We start from the raw sequence: 25,299 nt of genomic DNA on the forward strand, positions 1-25,299 counted from the left end.
ATGAAGGGAAGATTTTGTTTTTGATGTTAAATATGAATTGGCATTTCATTTTTCCATGTGTGCAGATTTCAGACTGACTGAGTTTGGTTTTACGCCGCTTTTAGCAATATTCCAGCAACATCACGGCGGGGGACACCAGAAATGGGCTTCACACATTGTACCCATGTGGGGATTCGAACCGGGGTCTTTGGCGTGATGAGCCAACGCTTTAACCACTAGGCTACCCCACCGCCCCGCAGATTTCAGAAGTCACAGAAACAGTTTATGTTGTTCGATCTGTTTGCCACGGAATACAGAATCTCTTGACGCTGCTTTGTCACGTCATGTCAGTTATTCACCTTAAGAATTTAGAATATATGTATGTGGTGAGTCAAATATGGTCGTGTTGAATGTGACATCAACATAGAAAAAACATCATCTTAATGTTTGAAGTGCTACAGCATCATATTACAACCACTACAGAACATTGTGTGTTTGATTCAGCATCAAAGCATCAGTCAGCTGATTTGGGTCTCCTGGTAACCATGGCGATCATATAATTGTGGAGATGACTCAGAACAAGACACCAACATATGGTAGTTTTTGTGTTGCAATACCAATCAGCCATGACAAATGAACTACAATCATATGACATAACCAAGTGTCCTCGTACCTCTTTTGAGTAGTGCTCATGCTGTTGATCACTGGATTGTCTGGTCCAGACTCAATTATTTACAGACCGACGCCATATAGCTGTAATATTGCTGAGAGCGGCGTAAAACTAAACTCACTCTTTTGAGTAGTGTATGTGTATGGTATATGCTATTGTTGGATGACAATCCTTGTAAAGACCAGAAGATTTTCTGATCGATCCAGCTGTGTTCTGTGGATAGGTCCTTGGCTATCTTCACAAGGCAATGTTTGCACTGTAATTGTTCAGTCTATGCTAGATTATGTGAGTTACACCTTGGTAATGCCACTTTGCCTTTGTGTAGCCAAGTGCTCACTCCATGGAGACATTTTAGAGCTATGGCTGAGGCAAGCCTGTGTCACAGAATATGTTCTTAAACCTATGACTGCTATATGAGAGAGAGGTCCCCGTTCCACTAGGCAATCTTAGAGCTAAAGTAGTTGTAACTGCTCTACTTAAGCATACATTTACAAAAGACATAGCGCTAATATCTCTTTGTGGTAGGGGTCTAGGGCTTCATCCACAAAGTGATCTTTGCACTCTGCAAAATCATGAATCTCTTCGAGAAGGTCTCTTTGGCTTAGTTCCACATAGTGATGAGTGCTATTGTGAACCTCTCATAACATGTGAACAGGAGCGCCATAGAGAAGGGAGCCTTGGATGGTAAAATCATTCATTATCTTGATACAACTAGCTGATTCATCATTCATTCACTTGTAGTCAGGCATGTTACAATAAAACATTCACATCTGGGTGCAAATCTTAAGTCTTAATCCGCAAATTTAACTTTGTAGATGATATTACTTTTCAGGGTTTTATGGACGTTTAAATATATGTCAAAGAATTTTACCCTCAAATTATTGTTTTTCAAGAATTAGTTAACCTGGATGAATTTATTTGAATTTCGATAAATCAGGTTTCATGTCGTGGGTCTTATGTTGTATGGTACCCGTGTTGGTATCCGTGTTTTCCTATACTGGTATCGGTGCACTGGTGTTGTGTTGTATATAGTAAATAGTATCACGCTGTCATCTACTGGGATAGAACTCACCTCTAGTTCACAAGATTGATGTTTTGGCTTATGAAGTGTCTGGCACTGTACAAGTCACCATTATGAAAGCTTCTAGACCGTAAGACTTTCCATATATATTTAGCAGCAGATGTTGTGAAGTATATATTTATATTAATATCTCACCAATATTTATCAGCAACTTTTCTCGTATTCACCAGACACATGTAACAGTATGCAACTATAATTATGTCAGGCTGGTAAACCGGTGCAATTATTTTCTTACGAGCACTCCGTATTAGGCAAGTATGAGCTAAAGGATTACAGACTTTCGACATTTGATAATTATCGAGATGTTACCTATTTATGAGCTTCCATACATCAATTTCTATTATATGACTTGTGGAACTATGTAAATACTTGTCATTGTTGTCATTGTCATAAAATATTTAGTTTGAATTTGTTAGTTGAAATAAAGGTTTATCTCAGTCCCATGTTGCCTTGTTGAGATACCCATCACAACCAGATAAAACAGTCTCAACCAGAACGATGTCACTCTGTATAAGGAATCAGTGTCTTAAGATACACACATCAATCCAAGACAATATGCTCTGTCAATCACAGGAACCTTACACTGTAAGAGGACTCAGCCTCTTTCATTTGTGAGATCATATCCAAACAATTTCCACGTCAATGCTAGAACTCTAGAATCTAAATCCTCACACTAAGTAGCAAATGACAATCGTGGGATAATGGGGGTTCCTGATGTTCAGCTGTTTCGCAGGACACCATATTTTTTTCAGAATGATTAAGTATTTACTGACTAGCATGCAGACAAACACACACACACACACACACACACACACACACACACGTATTGCAGTTATATGACATCCTGTAGGAGCCCACTTTGACGAAACCTACATGGATATGGCCTTCAAAGATAGGAATCGTGATGATGATCAGTCTTGGATATGAGCTCCAAAGTGATCTCAACAATCTCACTAAGGGAAGCAACTCTGATGGCTCAGTCATACATCATCCTCTGTATGTCACTGAAAGGGTTCACAGAAAACAGGAGAATATATCATAGTTGGCACAGTTTTATTTGCTGCTAGCAACCAGGCTAGTATGTATGGCTGATATCAAAGTTGCACATAGTTTTCTATATACACACACAGGTGACATGGTCAATGCTAATATCATACTGCCTCATGGCTTGTACAAGAGTGGACATGCCATGTGGCTTGGTAACATTGAAACCACAGAACTACTCGAATCCCTTAATCAGTTTATATTTTGCATTAAATGCTTCACCAATTCACAACCAACTGTGGTAAGTTTCTACCTAAAAATGGTTTGTTTTGTCAATATCACTCAATTTAAATAACTAGTTAACAATTCAATTCTTTGTATTAACGCAACTGATATGTCAAGTCGAACATTGAGCTGAAAAACCTTGCTAACACTTTTTTTTGGAAAACAATGACATATTCAGATAAAAAATCACAAGTATCTGCACAAGCACTATAATCATAAACTCCTGTACTTGAGATTTGATTAAAGCTGTTTGAAAGACGACAACGACACGAGAGCCAGTCACACGTCGGGAGATACTAGTGGGACACCACCAAGCACTGACACCATGTCACAGAATGCACATACAAGATGGTTCATGGATTTCTAGCTATACAGAAAATACTTGTACAAAGAGCACAGGTTCCAGCTGATAACCTTAAGGTGTACCTGTGGTAACACATGCAGACTCCTAATCTAACTGTAATGTAACGCCTAAGACGGAGGACGAGCGTACATAGATAACTTTGTCCTTGCTGCAGGGATTCCTCTATGTTTTCTGAAACAATCATTCTTAAGAATATTCCCCATACTTTTCAACAGATCAGGGGTGGAAATAACTTTAAAATTGCTAGTGTACTCCGGTACAGTGGCACATGTAAAATCACTTGCCCTAATAATTTTTCCACTATACTGGACGTTTTCTTCTTGTTCTTTTAAATAAATAACATTATTAACATTGGAAAGTCAACTGGACACCGGTACAGCGTAATATACAAATTTGCTTGCCCGACAGAAAAAAACACTTGACTCGGACGTCGGGCAATGGGTTATTTCCACCCTGCATATAATTTCTATTTTCTCCATTTTTGGAAAATATAACCATCAGCTATGACAATCTTTAAGCCTTTTATGAATAATGTAAAGTGTAAAGAAACAAGATACCAATTAACCCTTTACTTACAAGAGAGGTCTTTCGCCCAACATTTACCTTCACATAAATACAACAAACATGACATGATTCAGCCTTAATAGTCTCATGGTCAGTACAGCATCTCATGTGCCTGTTCTGTATAGCGGGGAAAAATATTATGACTAGAGAATGATATTTACAACAAATAAATATCCACATAATAAATACTGGTTTAATACTCAACTCATGGAATATTTACATCACAACATATGTCAGTATTCATAAATACCAGAGTTCCATTATCAAACTCCAGCCCCCAGTAAACTGTCCCACCCACCCACTGAGGTCTATATTATTGTTTTAACCTCACTTGTAACAAGTCTACTGCAGGACAAGGATGACTTCCTGTACAACTATTCTTTGCACACACAACAACATGTCTCCCATAAACTAAATGGTTTTGCAACTTGGACAGAGCAAGACGCAATATCAGGTGTTTGTTTGCTGCAAGTTGAGAATTAATCTAGAAATCAGTTATAATGATGGACAATGAAAATGATTAATCATGTTTTCCAGCAGTCAAGATATGTTTTTCAGCTCTGAAACACATGAAATGAGATTCAAACCTAAATGACATCATTGTTGTGTTGAGGCCATGTTCACAAACATCAGCAAAAGAAAATCAAAGTGTGTCAGTATATTTCTATTTTTAAACTTCCCTTTTATTCTCAGCAAGAAAACACAACTGTCACGTTTTCAGTGTAAATGTCGATGTCTAATACAAGATAAATATAGTCTAAACACTAACATGGCAAAAATAGTGCACATGATTTGTAAATATTAATTTACATATTTCTGCTACTTTGATATCAATGGAGACTAAACTTCAGAAACTCATTATGGCCAACAATTGTAGGTTAAAATAACTGGTCACCATTCATTAATTTTTCACATTTGGAGCACATAAAACTGACTTCTAATCTCAAAGACCACCGAATAACAAAGCATTAACAAGTTTAAAATTGTATCTTGCACAGCATCTACTTCATAATTTAATATAATTCATCTTCAGCTACAACAAGCTACCTGACATCAAACATCAAATATTTGTTGAACACAAAGACAAAATATGAAAGGATGTTGACATACAAATAGCTGGTGTTGATCCAGCTCCCCCTCCCCATGGAGAACGAGTGGTCCTTACACTAACACGCTCTCAGTTGTACTCCATCCAACATCTCCTGATACACACGATACAGGAGACCAGCCTCAGCAGCATAGACCCACCCTACACACAGTCACAGTGACAGGAAAGTTGGAAAACACCATCCAAAATGAAAAACAATTTTAATTTTCATCCTTATTCTTTATCCCTTTAACACTTCGCAGAATAGTTGAACCTAATTTTAAAATGGTCCTGCCTCACTGATGAAAATTATGAGTTGTAACATTTTGATTGAAAATTATAATGAACACTACTCCATTGTTAAGTTCTTGAAAGTTAGAAAAGTTGGACAAACATGAATACATGACACGTTTTTATGGATAACTTCTTTTTTATTCTTTATACGTTTCAGAGCTAATTCTTTCTTCTTTCTCCTCATTCAGGTGAATGAAAACGACGTATAAAGAATAAAAAGAAGTTATCTATAAAAACGTGTCATGTATTTATGTTAGTCCAATTTTTCTAACTTTCAAGAACTTGGGAATGGATTAGTTGTTATCCATAAAAATTTGTCATGGACTCCGTTGTTAGACAATTTACAGGTGAGAGTGTTATATGACTTTGTACAGCTGTTCTCAGTGATGAGGAACAAAATGTCCTGTGCGTAGAGCTTGATTGTGAAATCAGATAAGTAGGAAACGCGATTGTCGTATAATCAGTGAGAATATTACCACAATGCGTCATGTGACATACATCCAGATTGTCGCCCCTAGCACAGTTTTCATGTACGTTATTGCACACATTGCAATTACTGTATTGAGCACTTGTTGACACACACAAGCAAAGCTTTTCCACTCCCACACAAATATCAACAATGTCAGTAGATAATTCATACATAAATAAAGTGGTACAAAGAATTTACCACTCTGTAAATTTGTATATAAGAATAGTTGGTAATTCTGTGTTTTTACTGCCAGAGAATATAATGAGTATCTTGAGTGCAGTGCTTTAAAAGGCTTACTTCATTCTCCATGCTGTAGTAAGTCTTGGTGTAATGCTGTCGATTGATTTAAGAATCAAACAGTTAACTTTCAAATCATTCATTCGTCAGCTTCTCTCACATGAAGAGCACTGCCACAGTACAGAGTAAGTTCAGTGAATGACTTACAATTTGACAGGTCAACCCAAGCACGTCACACACAATAGACAAGTTACGAAATGCCAGGTAGAGTTTCGTTGAGCTAGCTTGCACCATTTATTGAGAATTATGCACTGATATGTCAACACTTGAGTCCATTCACCCTACCACAGGCCTGATGTCGCTGATCCAGTTTCATCAGCAAACCGGACTATGATGGCGCGTAACCCTCAAACTTGACACAAGAAAAACCTTGTTTGCTGTGTGGATCCAGGAAAGTCTTTTTTATAACATTATTATGTAAATATCAAGGGGTAGTATAAATATCACCATCTTGTACCACAACTGTCTCAGGTTCTAAATATATATGTTTATACTACATGTAAAATGAAATAAAGATATATTTATTGCTGTTATTAAATCTTCGAGTTCAATCTAAGACTTCTAAAAATAGTTTGATAATTGTTGATTATGGCATCAGGAAGGTGAAGGACTTCAATATCACATGCACCGGTATTGTCTGGTAACCTTGGTAACCAACTTGCAGGTCCCAGTTATCACATAAAATCTATTCCGAGTTCTTGTCATGCTCCTGTGATAATTCTGTGATGGTCCTAGCATGTCTCTGGAAAAGTATAGCACAAGAACTGTACCTCTTGGAACTCAAAATTTTATCCTACTTACAACATACTAGGTAGCATATTATCTATCACTTGTGAAACTTGCACTATTATATATCCCATGAAATAATTCTCATATTATCACAGTCTGAAATTTAACATTTAAATAAAATTATTACCCAGTTTAAAAATTCTTGATCTCTGTCATTATTATAATCATGAAATCAACTACATAAAATCTGATTTCACCAGGATTTTTTTTTCCGAAAAACATCTCAACAACAATCGACTAACAACATACACCACTGAAAAAGGTAATGTATATAATTCTTTCACAACAACATGTATCCTGTCATGCAAACAATAAACAATAATGGATGGAAAAGTCTGCATTCATCACAGCAGAATTTGATTTTCAAGTTGAAAGAGGACAAAGCTAGAAGCACACTAAGCTGTGATGGGTGTGACCTTGGAAAAATAAATACAGGTGGAACTATGTCTACTAAAAACCCATAGCTAATGACATTTGGTCCTTGCTGTGCTTCAGGCAACAATAAACAGCCAATACGTGTACAGCAGACATGGGGAACTGTGTGTGGAGGGTGTTGAGTATGTCTGTGCAGGGATGAGTTCTGGGAGTAGTGATAGATGTCCTTCAGGACAATCAGATGAACCTCAGTCATCATGTAGTCGCCATCTTTAGGAGTCCTGTTCTCCATGGTCATCATAGATGATGATATCTGCTTCAACCCTGTCCACTTTATCCCATGAATGATGGATCTTCTGTACAATAACTCCAACAAGGTGAGTAGAAATGGGCATCTGTGGTGTCGTCTGCCACCTCCACCAGGACCTCTCTTGCCAAGACAATGTATCATTATCTGTAGACTACCTCCATCATGTTGTTTGTATCAAGACAGGCTGCCATTTTTCCAAATGCCTCATTTTGATGTCCCGCAATATTTTGGGCATGTTTGTTTGTGACACATCAGACACACTGTAGACGCTCCAGCATCATGCCTCTCATATATTTGCGGATAGTTTTTAGTGGGCTGTCACAGAAGGCAACGCCTGCCCCTGCCCGATACTGTTGGATCCCTCTCACAGACGACCAGCTGCAACAAAGGGAGCAAACTCTGTCACAACAAGCAACAATAATGCCAAATGATAAAAAGCTAATGCACAGCAAAATAAAAGTAAATCAAAATTCTGTGATTTACATTAATGATGCACCACATTTTGTAAAAAGCTTCCTAACTTGACCTCGAGACAACAGGTGTTGATGCTGAGGAATTAGACTATAGCCTAGGTACTACATATTGGGTTGTATCCAAACCAGTGCATTTGAGCATGTTGAGCTAATTGCCACACAACTCTATACACAAGAATACACAATAATAAAAGCATATGCATTGCTGCAGCCTATTGGACAGTCTTGAGTAGACGGACAGAATTTGATATTGTGAACAACCATTGTAGGGTATATCGACACACCAGCATAACATGTTAATCATTGTGCAGCCATGTTGACCATCTGATCCCCTGTCCATTGGCTCCTATACAATGCAGCAGCAGCAATATTTAATGCCTTGCTGTCAGGTCACTGTAATCTAATTTCATTATACATGTATCAATGTGAAATGTGCCATATCCACTATTTCTCTATGCTTGCAGCACAATATTTATGACACTAAACAATTGTTGCTACTGGATATATAGACGATGCTTTGACTGTAGAAGTGTTTCAACACAGACGTTGGTACTGATGACACAGGTGACAGTCAGTGCTGACGAGAGCATCATAGTGAGTTGGGGGGATATAATACAAGGGAAGGGTGATGTGTTCATATTCAAACCACATTCTATATGAGTACAAGAAGATGCAAATAAGATGCAAATGGTTCGTCAAAGTATGTCTGTATGAAAGAAATCCTGTCCTAATGCTGTTCCATCACCAGTTTGAAAAAGATTTGCTACACTACTAGGGAAGTCAACAAAGGAATGAAGGAAAGGATCAAAATACCTCCGTGTCTGCTTCAGTGAGTCAGACGCCCTCGACAGAGTTGAGATAGTTGCAGCCATCATGCCCCCCACAGCATATATAGCTTGCCCCAGCATGCCTGACTACACCACCTATCGACAGCAGGACATGCTATAGTGATGGGACTCCATGTGTCAGTCGATGGGTCAGATGACTGGAGTCCAGAGGTGCTTGTCATCGAAAACCCCCCTGCAAATACAATATTACATCAAAATTACATTCAGTGACTTTAATTCTCTCATACAATAATTGTAAATTTCATTGTAATCATATACAGTTACCATCATTCATTAATTAGCACCTCTTCCATAGAAAATCTGATTCCAACATCTACATTTGGTTCCTTGTATTTTAAATAAAAGGGAATTCACAGATAATCCAAGTTACCCTGTGCAATTCCTACATGTTACAAAGACGTTGCCTGCCTCCCTATGTGGTCCCTAAGGCCAACAAATATAGCCTCACATCTGCTACATATATAGCACCATCAGCCCGAACCAAGACTACTGCCTCCCACAAATATAGCCCCATCCAAGACAGCCCCTCTAGCCCCTGCCTCCCACAAATATAGCCCCATCCAAGATAACCCCTCCAGCTCCCCTGCTCTCCTACAAATATATAGCCCCATCCAAGACTCCTCCCCTGCCTTCCACAATATAGCCTCTATCAAAGATACAGCCCTCCAGCCTCCCTGCCTCCCACAAATATGCCCCATCCATCCAACCCTCAGCCTGCCAAATATAGCCTATCCAAGAATATAAGCCCCATCCAAGACCCTCCCCTGCCTCCAAATATAGTAGCCATCCAAATAGCCCCCTCCAAGTGGCCCCATCCAGCCTCCAGCCCCAGCCTCCCTCCAGCCCTGCCTCCCACAAATATAGCCCCCATCCAAGACCCTCCAGCCCCTCCCCAAATATAGCCTCCATCCAAGCTCCTAGCCCCTGCCTCCAAGACAGCCTCTCCAGCCCTGCCTCCCACCAAATATAGCCCCATCCAAAACAGCCTCTCCAGCCCCTTAGCCTCCCACAAATATAGCTCCCATCCAGCCTCTCCAGCCATCCCAGCCCCTCGCCCCACCAAGACAGCCTCTCCAGCCCCTGCCTCCAACAAATATAGCCCCACCAAAGACAGCCTCTCTAGCCCCTGCCTCCCACAAATATAGCCCCATCCAAGACAGCCTCTCCAGCCCCTGCCTCCCACAAATATAGCCCCATCCAAGACAGCCTCTCCAGCCCCTGCCTCCCACAAATATAGCCCCATCCAAGACAGCCTCTCCAGCCCCTGCCTCCCACAAATATAGCCCCATCCAAGACAGCCTCTCCAGCCCCTGCCTCCCACAATATAGCCCCATAGCCTCTCTAGCTGCCCATCCAAGATAGCTCCCATCCAAGACAGCCCCTCCAGCCCCTGCCTCCCACAAATATAGCCCCATCCAAGACAGCCTCTCCAGCCCCTGCCTCCCACAAATATAGCCCCATCCAAGACAGCCTCTCTAGCCCCTGCCTCCAACAAATATAGCCCCACCAAAGACAGCAATGACAGCATCTGCCTCCCACCTCCCACAAATATAGCCCCACCCAAGAGAGCCCCTCCAGCCCCTGCCTCCCACAAATATAGCCCCATCCAAGACAGCAATGACAGCATCTGCCTCCCACAAATATAGCCCCATCCAAGACAGCCTCTCCAGCCCCTGCCTCCATCAAATATAGCCCCATCCAAGACAGCCCCTCCAGCCCCTGCCTCCCACAAATATAGCCCCATCCAAGACAGCAATGACAGCATCTGCCTCCCACAAATATAGCCCCATCCAAGACAGCCCCTCCAGCCCCTGCCTCCCACAAATATAACCCCATCCAAGACAGCAATGACAGCATCTGCCTCCCACCTCCCACAAACATAGCCCCATCCAAGACCCTCCCCTTGCCTCCCACAAATATAGCCCCATCCAAGACAGCAATGACAGCATCTGCCTCCCACCTGCTACAAAAATAGCCCCATCCAAGACAGCCACTCCAGCCCCTGCCCTCCGCTTGTTCATGCTTGCGATGGAGGTCCACTTGTTGGTGAAAGGGTCGTAACGTTCACACTTGTCCAGGGAGCTAGTGCCATCATTCCCGCCAAGAGCATACAGTTGACCCTGAACAGATGAAGAGTACGGACAGATAAGAAAATCTGTATAAACGATGCATCAGCCAAACTATTAGCTGAAGTATTCTAATCCCAAGGAAAATGTAAACTCAAACAAAAAACTTTCATTCAGAAACAGCCATTCTCTATGCTATTAGATCATTTTTACTGTATGTAGGAATATTATGTTCTTCACGTCACATTTGTGCCAAATATGGTCCTCATATGCATATATGTTTTTCAATGTATTGTAAGAAAGTTAACCATAACCGTTTTGCACAACCCATTCCTCCTAACACAGCAACAACATAAAGAGCACACGAATCATCATCATAATATTTGCTACAATCCACTGATACCAAACATGACATATAGTATGTACTACAAATCTTCCAGCTATTACTGAGAACATATTGAGATGCCTATGTACAAACTAATGACATCTCATACAGCGATAGACTTTCTCTAACAAGTGTCCCAAGGCCTCACCTTGAGGGGTGCTACACCCACACCTCCCCTGGGTATGTTCATGGGGGCCACCTGGGTCCAGCTGTTGGTGGTGGGGTCGTACCGCTCCACAGTGTTGAAGCAGGTGGAGTCGTCCAGGCCACCAAGGGCATACACAGGTCCTCCCAAACACGATAGCGCTATACCTCGTCTGAAAACAAGGGAGGCTTCATTATTCACACTGTCCTATATAAAGGTGACAGCTATATAACTCAATCTTACACACAAGGACTCTATGAGTAACTAAGCTCTATTCATAATTTAAAACTACTACAGCAAACAATATTGCTCATGTAATACCATTACAGTTCTTAAAACATGCAGCGAGGACAAAAATATCCTGTATATTTGTGAGTGAGGGAGCACAAAACGATCTTGTTCCAGTACATCTATTCTGTTGTTTATGATACTAGAGGCTATTTTACCTGAGTGTGCTCATGGGTGCTATCTTCTTCCACTTGTTGGTCTTGGGGTCGAAAACCTCTCCACTACTGAGATGCTCATTGCCATCATGTCCGCCAACAGCGTACAACACACCTGAAACATGTGGTTTGTCTGTATGCTAGGTAACACCTCGCTGTATGGCGGAGACAAACAAATAATCCAGTGACTAATACTATGAGCACACCCATACTGTCAGTGATAACACACTAAACAATCAGTCTTCCTGATGATCCTGGGGTGGTGGGTTAGCCTAGTGGTTAAAGCATTCGCTCGTCACGCCGAAGACCGGGTCCGATTTCCCACATGGGTACAATGTGTGAAGCCCGTTTCTGGTGTCCCTCGCTGTGATATTGCTGGAATATTGCTAAAAGCGGCGTAAAACCAAACTCACTCACTCACTAACTCCTGATGATCAGATCCTGTATTGCCTCTATAGGAGAGGCTGGGGATTGTTCTAATGCTGGACAAATGCACATCACATGTAACACATCAGGCAAAAACCATGGTGACCACTGACAGGTCACGATCAACTTGATGTATCAGCTATTCAAATGGTCTTCATGGGACAGTGTAACCGGAATGAGATAAAAATAATTTAAAAACCCGCAGATAGTCTGCAATACACCTTTACCACTATTTCACATGTTTCAGGTATTGTAATTGTCCTGAAGAATGACATTACCTCATATGTTCTACATCACAACTGTATCATAACCAATACTGACTCTCCAAGACACAAGCCAAATTTGTTGCATAAAAACTGACGCACCAAGACTAATCCTTTAGCAACTTGTTTCATAAACAACTCTACGACACAAAACACTACTTACCATTGGCAGCACATACACCAACATGGCGTCTGCGTGTGTGCATCTCTGCAACGTGAAACCACTTGTTGCGGCAGACATCATAGACCTCAATACTTTTGAAGGGATCCCCAGTAGCTCCACGACCTCCCACACAGAACAACACACCTGCACAGATATACAGATATGTTACCATGGTTACAAATTAAAACAAAATACCATACTTATCAGAATATCATCAACTGGAAATTGATAATATTTGGAAATACATTGGAAAAACCTACTCTTATGCATTAGAGAGTCTGTATTAGCAATACTAACCCGAATAGCTCTTTCTCTCTCTGGTTCGAGGAGTGACCTTGACCCCTGGTACTAAGCTGACTTGTGACATGCGAAAATACTTGGCCTCATCCAGGAAGTCCCGACATGCAAGACTGTTCCTCATCAGGTCTTCCTTCTCCACGGTCTCCATCAGGTATGTGGCCGAGACCAGGGGCAGCTTTACATGTTCCAGCAAACTCGGCAGAAACTCACATCGAGTGTCAAGGTCGTTCTTCACCCAGCTGATCACAGCCTCATAAACTTGTACTTCATTTTCAACATTCAGATCAAACGAAGATATCAACTTCTCCAGCAACTTCTTGTTCATGACCTTGAACTCTCCACCTTCCACAACCTCCAAGAAATGACTTAACAAATAGTCCGTGGCTGTCTTCATTAGTTCAACACGATTATGCTGTTCAGCGAAGTTATGCACATCAATACAATTTGACGGGGTTAGTTGAGTTTTCATGAAGTCACAGCACGCTTGAGCAACTGCCTCCATCTGTAGTATGGATGGCTGGCGTGCAGAAGCTGCTGGACTGAGTCTATTGTCAAGGTTATTTTCGAAGTGTACGCAAACTGGATGAGCTTCTCCATTGCATGAGCATCAATGTCATGGATAGTGGCGGTTTCCTGTTTACTTTCCGCCATCTCCGGACATGAACATTGCCCTGAAATACAAACTGGCACATGCCAGAACTGTTCGATGACACTTAAATGACCTCTCTCCAACAATAATTTCAACATCACACAACTGTCCATTCTCATAAAATTCTAACAGTGTCTTGAAACTGTCCTTCCATAAATTCTTTTCTTCGTGGGTATGTGTTGATGTCATGTCAAGGTTCAAACGCTCTGTGACAGAGTCATGTGACATCTTTCTATTTGTTGGTGGCGCAGCAGATGCACCACGTAAAGGAATGGTACTCAGAACTTGGCCTTGGGGACTTGTGGGAGTGGTTCCTCTTGGAGGGCTGGCCGGGATTGGTGGTGCCTTTCTCGCGTGGTTGGGCAGGCTGTCCTTAGCAGAGGAACAGGAGGATTCTGAGGCATACTAGAGCTGTGTGACCCCGGGTTGGTGACCCACCCGGCCTTCACCTCCTCCCAAGCTGAGAGCTGAAGAAGCCATGCCAAAACAAGCTGAGGAGTCTTCTTTGCTCTGAAAAATACAAGATGCACGCTCTGTTAGTAATAAGCACAATCCACCCAAGCTCATGTGCTCCATGTGACCTTACCAGTGAGTGAGTGAGGGAGAGTGAGTTATTGTCAGTGTTCTGAAACCTGTGACTGTGGAACAGGCAGGCTCAAACCTGCTGATGAAACTGACCAAATAATATATATCGACAATCATTCAAATGGAATCAGCAATCAAATGTTAACCAACATTGCTGAAGATTCTTTGCACTTTGTAAACACAGGACATTTTTTATGCCGTCAGTCAGTTTTCATTAGTAGGTCTGAGACTGTGGATTGAAATCTCTGAAATATATCCATCAACAAAGGGAGCAACTCCATTGACTGGCAGAAGACAATCACTGTCAAAATCACCATGGACAGGGTTCAGAATTAAAACCAATAAAAAATTCTTCTTTCTCACGATTTTCAAATCTGCATCATTTTGGTCAACTAAACAGAGGTACTGTATAATTGCCAGTGTTGAAAGAATATAATATTAAAAGTGACAAGCAGACATGTTCAACACGTTCACTGTACTTTGTTTCCCTGTCGAGGTATTTGTTACTATACACAATACAATGTGCACAAATCTGGAACCTGTAATCATGGAACAGAGAAAGAAGTTAATAGGAGCCTGGTGGTATTCAGTGAAAGAATGTTGTTTTATCCAACAATCCACACTATTCCAGCTACTTAAACAACCCAAACTACAGGGGAACAATGGCACAGAAACATACACGACACACCTGATAGCTTCCTGACCTCATTAGTCCAGTGTTAATGAGCATGGGGTACTTCATTCTGCTCCAAAAATCAACATAAGCTGACATTGTGCATTCATTTGTGAGAACACTTCTAGTTGATAATACATGATTCCAAACTTCAGTGGTATTCAACAGATCAAAGGTGATAGTTCCAGTTACTTAAAAATTTATAAATTACATGTCTTAGGTCTCAAAAGTTTCTCATAATTTATAGTTTAGCAGCATTAGCATACCTGTACTGACAGGCTGTCAATACAATACTGATACTTTTTGGGGTCATCACGGTAAACAATTTTGGATTTTATACTATTTGTCAATGTCTGTCAGTCAGGGAAGATGCTTTATAGATGACAATTTCTCAATTACATTATGATTTATTTTGGTATAGATTCTTATGCCATTGTAAAGTAAAGCAAAAGTGAAATATCCTGCGATAATGCCATCCAGTAAGCATCTTGCCTTTATTATAACTAATAAACTTCCAAAATGCCATTCAAAGCAATAATACATATACCATGTGTGCACTTTCCAAACATGTCACACTGACAATGACAATAATTCAGTAACCATGGTTGCGATGACATTTGCAATTTATATGCTGATATTTTGAGAATTTTATCATAGTTTATCATGATTTTTTTAAAAACCAACATCATTAGTAATCACTGACACAGATATAAAGCAAGTCAGCTGAAATTGATATTTGGGAGGAATGTGGAAAAATACATAAACATTGCCTGCCGAAATGTTCACAGATGAGTGCTGGTATTCACATCTATCATCAAACAGCATATGGTAACAATCACCAGCTTCAACTGGCTTATTTTTGTTTTCTAAATCTAAGCAGTCACCTTTTTTCCCACAGTTAGAAGGGAGAAGGTTCAGCAAGAGAGCTTAGCATACCTCCCTCAAGCTACCTGTTGCATGCCAACACACTCGTCTATCGTCATCGGCAGTGTGTACAGAAATACAGACTGAGTCTTATCTAACCTGACAGCATCAGGTGCTAAGGTCTAGCAGTGGCTGCCACCATCATACACAGCCCACTGGCATTACAACGTCAAGACACGATCACTTCCATACACTCTCGCGTACTGTTATTCTCATCATAAATGAAACAAACAACACATTCTGTAACCATGGAGCCTTGTTTTTTGTGCGATGGTTTATGGATGCATCCTCATCCCCATAACTATAGGGTAGAGGGCAAACTGAAAATATGATAACTCTTGAAAAGAAATCTGCTTTTGTCTTGTTATGTGGCCCCTCAAACTTGTGTCATGTCAGGTAAAAACAGCACTAACCATGATGATGACTCCTTCCTGCATCTACTTGACCTGGTTCACATACATGAAATAGGTCACCCAACAGTCATGATTTATAGTAACTGACTGACTGACTGACTGAATTGCTGTTTTATGCCGCTTTTAGCAATATTCCAGCTACATCACTCGCGGGGACACCAGAAATGGGCTTCACACAATGTACCCATGTGGGGATTGAACCAGACCGGTATTGACGTGACGAATAGCGCTTTAACCACTAGGCTACCCACTTCCCGATTTATAGTAACAATTAATGCAAAATATGCAAAACTTTTAGCCCTAAGATATAGTGTCAAATCTCATCCATCATAATTTCACTTTCTGGATCGATCATTTTTTCTGAAAGAGAGCATTAATCAGAACTCCACATATTTTCTCAGGTTAAACAGGTCAACTGATGGTATAAAATGAAACATGTTCATTCTACTGTGCCACAGAGTGAGTGAGTGAGTGAAAAACAGCCAGAGTTATCTTCCACACTTGTATGCGTTGTCTACACACAACTGCTACAACCAATGAGCACAGGTATGAGGCTGACATACTATTAACACTAACGAAGATCTGTGTTCAAAAATAAGCATGAAAGTCAACGGGTCATTGTCATAACCTAATTTTAAAAACCAAATGTTAACAGCATTAAGGAGACCTTCAATTCACATAAACCGTAAGAACCCTTAATTAGGATCACTAAAATGATTCTGGAATTCTACTCAACAACTAATTGATACAAAAAGAATCTTAAAAGAAACAGACTGAATGTCACCTTGACATTCAATGTGAAACTATTTACTGATAAGCCAAGCAACCCCGAGCTGACACATTGTGATACTGGACCTGTGTCACTGAAGTCAATGGGGACAATCGGATTGGACACAATCAGGACAGATTTGTCTTCTTCAACATGAAACAAAGCAGGTTAAGGCCAACAACTGACAATATCAAGCATCTTTCTTCAAGGTCACTTATCACACAAATAAGACCTGCTTCACACTGCACAAAACCCGATGACAAGGAGGAAGTAAGAGCTTGCAGTGAAACCAGTTACATCTCCAACCCTGGAGCTGTTGACCTACTTATTGCATAACATGCTGAACAGAGTGAGAATGCATTCTGATATACACAACCTCTGAAAATGAAACTATATACTTGTGTTGCAATGACAAAGCAAATTTCATACAACTAATACACTAATATACATTAGGGGTGGGTATTGCAGGGAATTTTCATATTGCAATATTTTGCGATGCTAAAGCATATATTGAGATATGTGTTACAATATATTGCAAGAAGTATTTTAAACAAAACTACTTATAATCGAGTTAATGCTTGATTTATAGCATAAAAACACAACAAAATAACTATGCTTGATTAAATTTAACAACAACTTTTAATCATGACACAAAAATATGTAAATAATATTTGACACAAATGAAACAAGGATATATCCAAAGATATCGGTGTTACTAAGTTTTCCAAAGCATAAGTCAAAATACCGTTTTTGATCAATATCGCTATCGTATCGTGATCGTTTAGGTAAATACCTGGCTGTTCTACCAGCAAGTGGTATCCCCTGGTACAAAATAGCGAAAAGTGACAACAAAATAATGATCGTTTTGTTGCAATTGTTAGATTTTGTGTTAGTGAGCAATTCATCGGTCTTAAATGAAATCAAACGGACCGTAACTGAACAACAGCCCCTGTCCTCCTGTTCCACTCACTGTACTCAACATAAACCATGAACAGCATACACACTAACATGGAACTGACACTAGTCTGTCTCACAGTCCCTGAACCACATTATTTTCTATACTGCTTAGCCCTCCCTACAATACTAAAGTCCTAAATGAAGCAAGTCTAGATTCCATCCGACTGGGGCTCCTTTTCAGTTTATTGGGTTTATTACATATGATCAAAATTATACATACTGTATTCAGAGACTAAGCGATAGTCTAGAGAATGAATAGCAAGACTAGCATATTGAGGGATGAAACAAACAGAGGAATAAGTTCTTAACTTTGAAGTAAAAGATGTACATAAGAACTAAACAAAAGAACATTTTTAAAGGAGTGAGTGAGTGAGTGAGTTTAGTTTTATGCCACACTCAGCAATATTCCAGCTATATGGCGGAGGTCTGTAAATAATCGAGTCTGGACCAGACAATCCAGTGATGAACAGCATGAGCACGACGCAAAAGAAGTAATTGGGAACCGATGACATGTGTCAACCAAGTCAGCGAGCCTGACCACCCGATCCCGTTAGTCGCCTCTTACGACAAGCATAGTCACCTTTTGTGGCAAGCATGGGTTGCTGAAGACCTATTCTACCCCGGATCTTCGCGGGTATTTTAAAGGATGGACAATAGTTTCATTACAACTTCTTGGCTAGTGAGAACATTAATAAACTACAGCAAGAGTGAGTGAGTGAGTTTAGTTTTACGCCGCACTAAGCAATATTCCAGCTATATGGCGGCGGTCTGTAAATAATTTAGTCTGGACGAGACAATCCAGTGATCAACAGCATGAGCAACGATCCATGCAATTGTGAATAGATGACATTTGTCTTCCCAGGTAGTACAGCAAGATTACTTAATACAACAGAGAGTTCTCTAAGAAAAAGGTATCCTTGACTTCTTCCTGAATATCGACTTTCCCTGACTTGTTCAAATTCCATGAAAAAATATTTTTCACTTACCTGTGGCTTCCCTGATATCATGTGCTATGTTTGTTGTCATGCAATATATATCAGGAACCATATTGTATTGATGTTATTATGTTCAGTTATGGGGGAATTCTCAAATTCATGTTTTGACTGTGAAAAGTGACAAGTCAAAACTGTATTAAGAGACAAAACAAAGGCAATTGAAATAAGGTTTTGACCTTAAATGCAAAGATAATAAATAAGCTGCAAAATATCAAATGCATTTAAATTACATGACTTTTCTTTCTTTTTCCTTTGTTTCAGTATTTTTGTTTTGTTTTACATATTTTATTTCCTCATTCCTTGTTACATATGGGGTAGCTCACACCCAGGGTACATGTACATGTAATACTAGTGTGTTTCCATGGGTGTTTATAGGAAGAAGTTTTTTTCAATGAGGACAAACACTCATTCACATACTTACACACCTACATTCACACACAACTGGATAGTTCCATGTTTTGGTATTTTTGTGCATGCAAGATGCCTGATCTACCTAGTCTTGTTGCAGAAATCACCCTTGGTTACGACAACTTAACCACACAAGGCAAGATTTACTACAACTTAACCAGTAATAGGTTAGGCTAGACAAGTTATTATTTTACATGACTAGAGGAAGTTAGAAACAAAACACATTTATCTGTAATAACTATCCAGGAAATAGAAAATCATTTTCTATATAACAAGAGTTCAGTGGCACTAGATGTCAATTATGCAATAACAAACAATATCTACCTTCCAGGGAGAGATCGTCTTTCATTGCCAGCAAACAGGCTGAGAAAGAACTGGGAGCTATAAAAAGACACAGATTTGAAACAGATTTTATTCCCCAGCCCTACGTTTTATGTGAGGATGGCCTGCTACCCCGAACCCATATTACACAACTATGTCAGTGCGTGGCTCCGAGATAGTGCAACATCCAGGTGCTGTTATCATCTGGGTCTCATACACAAGGTACAAAAACCTAAGCTTTATCAACAGTGTGGCACAAGCATTATATGTCAATATATCATGGTTCGGTATGCATTGTATAGGCAGCAAAACACATGTACAGCTTAGGTTATATCGCACACCAGTCTCTAAAGGTCTTGTGGATATGTCTTGGCACACACAGTAGTTTAATATATGTGCCACACAAACCAGTGATGTGAAAGTCGTGCTGTGATTTTGAAAAGAAACATGCATAAACAAACACAATATGGGGCCCTCATGCACAGTATTGTAACAGCGGCACCAAGTTAAGCGCCATCTTTGTTTACCTACTGCAGAACTCATTCATACAAAATGTTTGTTTTTCTAATTAGATCCCAAAATATTCGAATTACATTATCATTTGAATAAGTTACTATGGATTGGACAAGTTATAGTAAGTCCAAGTGATTAATCATCATATGAAAACTATCTGTGAAAAGACATTTCATCACTTACAACCTGTGACCTACGACAAGAGCTTGTCTTACAAAATACCTTCCATCCAATATCTTTACCTCATCAACACGGCAATACTGATGTGTGCAGCTCCCAAACACCTTCCATCACCAAACTGATCTGTCTGAATCTCACCAGGAACTGCCAGACAGGGTGATGATGGTCCAGCCAGACCTTACACAGAGTGAGGACAAGGCACCTGTCAGTCAATACATGACTGATGGCTGTCTGACAACAACTGGTGCAGGTGGCAAGGTCCCTGTCATAACAGACCTCACTGGTGCCATTGTTCTTGTACACAGTACCACATATATCCTGTCTGGCCAAAACTTGCTTTGACAAAATGTTATGCAATGTCATTCAATTCATACAGACACCTCACCTACTCAAAATCAAGATCTTTTCATATTTTACATTGTACAAGTCTACTGTTAAGATAATTCTGGTTTTGAATTAATCTAGTTCATCAATTCACCGAAACAATAAAATAACCAGCTAAAAATCTGCCAAATATTTAATGGTCTTAGTGGAAATCCACAAGTCACTGGACTTTCGTTAATTTGGTAAACCTTGAACATGCAAAGCTATTAAAATCATGTTTATTCATGTAAAATCATAAGAACCAGGTTAGAACTGGTGTTCAGAAACCCATGCTTATCTTTTATGAGGTGGCAGGATTGGGTGGTTTGACTCGCTGACTCGGTCACACATGTTTTCTCAACTCTTGTTCATGATGTCAATCATTGGATTGTCTGGTCTGACCTTGATCATTCACCGACCACCATCATAAAGGTGGAATACTGCTGAATGCAGTGTCGACAACCTACATTCACTCACCATTGATACACCCCTATACAGGGCAAGTCGGAAACATACAATCTACTTTACTTTGCTGACTCAGGTTGACATGCTTGAAAGATGATCCTTGACTACATCAGTCTCCCAGACAACACAGAATAAATTATGAAATTAATCCATCTCATGTCTGGAATAATTAAGCTGACTGAGTTTGGTTTTACACCGCTTTAAGCAATATTCCAGCAACATCACGGCGGGGGACACCAGAAATGGGCTTCACACATTGTGCCCATGTGGGGATTCGAACCCGGGTCTTCGGCGTGACGAGCCAACACTTTAACCATTAGGCTACCCCACCGCCCCCTGACATGCTTGAAAGATGATCCTTGACTGAATACAGTCATGGTGACATGGTCAGTCTCCCAGGCAACACAGAATAAATTATGAAATTAATCCAACTCATGTCTAGAATAATTAAGCAAATCTAAGCAATGTGAAGCAATGTGAAGCAATGTTCTTGGCTCCATTTGGAAGTTTCTTTATTTCAAAATTTCATACATATATATCTTTGAAATAATGTTTTCTGGGACTTTCTTTCACAAGCTCAGCATCCTCTTCTTGGCTAAACTACATTGCTAAGCAACCTAAAAACACACCTGTGAGAAATAAACTGCACTAAAAACACATTCTTTCTCCATGATCTAAATATATCCAAAATCACAGATATCGCTTCACACAGAAGTGCGTCACTTGATAGGATGATACAATCTGTTTAACCCTGTTTTAGTTTTCCTGATGATAAAGACATGCTTTAGCAACATGCACAATGCCATGGCTACCATGGAACCTGATCTACTCCGGGACAAATGATTGTTTCCCCTGAGTGCAGCAGGATCAAGTTTCATCATTCTACCTGAGAACATCAACAGGATGTGAACGTAGTGAACTCATATAAGCAGGGAAAGAAATCTTTCAAAATTTGCCACTAGACCAATTGACCAGTGAGTCGACAGTAATTAGTGGTCATGTCTGTACTGGTCCAAAATAACACTCAGAGATTTTAACTACAAAATTCACTGGCCACCAGGACCACTGCAAACTTATCATTTAGTGGTCCTAATGAATTTTTACTAGTCAGGGACCACAGGGACCAGCATAAATTTCACACACAGTATAAGTACATGAAACAACTTAAAACCTATATGGGGGCTGTGGGGTAGCCTAGTGGTTAAAGCGTTGGCTCGTCACGCCGAAGACCCGGGTTCGAATCCCCACATGGGTACAATGTGTGAAGCCCATTTCTGGTGTCCCCCGCCGTGATGTTGCTGGAATATTGCTAAAAGCGGCGTAAAACCAAACTCAGTCAGTCAGTAAAACGTATATGAATAAGTACCTAAATATCAATAGATCCAGTTCATACTTTATCCATGCAGCGTTCATGAATGTTTTTTTGTAAACTGATGTAAACGGTACTCTGTATTTACACAAATCTCAATCCAACAGCCAATTGTCAGTCTGACAGAATTTAACAGGGAAATTCGAACCTCTTCATCAACGTGCAGGATACATCTAGATTCTAACCAATAAATCTGTTTTCTCATCTACCTGTACATGAGTACAATTCACCTATCACTATCAGTTGTGTATTACACAGAACACATGACGTAATGGTACAATAGTGAACATGTAGAACTGTCTGGTCCTTGTTTACAGTATTAAATATCAATTGTGTCAAGACATTTTTTCAGTACCTTTGTCAACAGAAAAGTAGTTATTATTTACATAAGGTGGGATAGGTCATGTAACTATTAACCTTCTAGTGCCTCACAGGCAGCTCGGGTTATGCGGGGTAATAATGTGCTGTGCTATGATTAGCTCTCTGATTCATTGTGAGCGCTACTAACCTGGTGTGGAGTTTGGCATTATATACATGGGCACATTATTATTATTAAAGTAGTTCATAAACAATAATATTTTGTTAATGTTTTGATGATTCACATTCGAGGGCATTACATTTAAATGGAATAAAAAATTTCCTCTGCAAGAGCAAGTGAATGACAGTTAAGGTAAGTTTTATCCTTGTGGAATGGGACATGCTATCAGCCAGATTCTACAGGAATATTATGATTTGATCTTTAAATTAAGTGGGATAGGAAATGATTTGGAGAGAATTAAATATTTTTCAGAGAATAGTGGGTTCCCTTGACATACTCAAGGGAAACTAATTATTACATTAGATTCCAAACATTTTACCAAACAAAGTGACATGTCATTGATGCTAAGTGTCAACTTAATGTCAAGCCCTAATACAAACAATGGCAGTGAACTACATGTTGAACAATGTTGCACACACAACAAACCAAGGATATATGAGGACCATGAACGTGTGTTTAGTGTATAAACACTACTGTACACTAGAGAAGTGACTACATTTCAACGCTATGAGTTTTGTTGACCTTACCAGCAAGCACCCTTCTGTCACTACAGGCCCCACTTGGTTCTCACCGCTCCCTCAATCATATCACCTCAAACACTAAACTTTGATATTTGATAAAACCATCAAAGAGATATCTTGGCTCGGGTTCAACACTGACAATGATTGTAAATGCTAAACATTCCTGGTATCAATAGGTGTAGGAAATATAGGACGTCCTAGTGTTCTAGAGATTTTCTGTCACACTATTTAGAATCAAGACACTCTCAACCCAGCATAAATACTGAAGCTATCACATTAGAGTCATAAGAAGGACCTCTTAGTGCTAATGATAATTTGAACACTGTCAATCACAAGCACCTGTCTCAACCTGCCTTTGTAGATATCCCACACTGATCAAGTATGTGACAGAGAAGGTATGACACAATATCACAACTGCATGTTTAACAAACACAATCTCACCTTTCTGCTCTGCTCATGCTGCTAGTTATGCCAGTGACGGACAAGGTAGATGCAGGTAGATATGTGATGCTGGTTGTCAGTAAGCATCTGATATCAGGGTATCCGTGAGGTCAGACACTCAAATGCCATGTGTCCCCACGCGCCTCTATATGTAGCCTGGCCACCACCACCTCCAGGCTAGGTCTAACGGCTCACTGTGGACTGCTACCTCACCAAGCAGGCAGGCTAGCAATCAGCTTCAGACAGCCAACACAAACATCTCCCAGCTTGTGGCGTAATGGAGATAACTTGTACTCCACACAAGCAATCAGAGAGAGGGTAATCTTACAGCTGATTGAGACCTCCAAAAGCCTCAGGGTGGGAGAGGTGTGCCTGGGGTGGGGATAAGCCTAGGTGAGGGTCTTCATCATCAAAGTAGACCTATGGTAAGCAACAGACTGGGTCACTTTGTTCTTTTTGTGCTTTTGAGCTTATAGAAGTAGATCCAGAGAGTAGACCATACACTGCAACTTATTTGTCTGCGCTGAAGTTATTTTTATTCCCTTTCAGTCATTTCAGTGGACTCTTGATATTACCAGTGGGGAAACTTTATTGATTATTGTCATGGAAAGTTTTTTAAAGACTTACCAGAAATGAGAATGTTGTTCCTTTATGTGTCTTGCCTAAATCAAATTTCTTGAAAATAGCTTTTCTGTCCCAGAGGTCTCTTTCTCATTTGTCAAATGATTTTCCAGATAATTGGATTTTAGATATTTGAAAGATATAAAAACTGTTTCCAATTAGAAACTTGAGAAATTTGTAGCTTTGGAAGTTAAACTTTGGGCTTCATCTGATATTATCTAACATGAAACAAACCAGTAGATACGTGTTACAGTTACGACTGTGACTTCAAAAGATCTAGACACAAACAGGATAGACAGTTGGTCAAGACATGAAAGGCTGAAAAAGACTCAGCACATTTCTGTGAGGTTGTCAACGGCAATTAACAAATTACTTCCACAAACAGATCACAAAAAGACTTGAAGGGAGATACACATCTATCCCACAGGGCAGCTATTGAACCCAAATCTAAATTTGCATCTACATTGAAGGGATGAGGGTGGAAGGGGGGGTGCTGGGCTCTGTTAAGCACGAGGGATAATCTGTTGCCTCAAT

General features: G+C 40.1%; 1 protein-coding gene across 1 annotated transcript; it reads right to left on the reverse strand.

Moving 5' to 3' along the window:
• Window positions 1-3,841: 3,841 nt before the first annotated feature.
• On the reverse strand, window positions 3,842-24,595 carry LOC124289462 (kelch-like protein 8). The gene is given in 10 exon segments (XM_046726078.1): window positions 3,842-7,926; window positions 8,839-9,041; window positions 10,830-10,989; window positions 11,469-11,637; window positions 11,912-12,023; window positions 12,761-12,904; window positions 13,058-13,574; window positions 13,577-13,714; window positions 13,716-14,219; window positions 24,145-24,595. Coding segments are annotated over 8 exon segments (1,611 nt in total). The 5' UTR covers window positions 13,938-14,219; window positions 24,145-24,595; the 3' UTR covers window positions 3,842-7,926; window positions 8,839-8,892.
• Window positions 24,596-25,299: the final 704 nt, after the last annotated feature.

The sequence above is a fragment of the Haliotis rubra genome, unplaced genomic scaffold (assembly GCF_003918875.1).
Source record: "Haliotis rubra isolate DU_JTF1 unplaced genomic scaffold, ASM391887v1 Scf442, whole genome shotgun sequence".
Taxonomy (NCBI): domain Eukaryota; kingdom Metazoa; phylum Mollusca; class Gastropoda; order Lepetellida; family Haliotidae; genus Haliotis; species Haliotis rubra.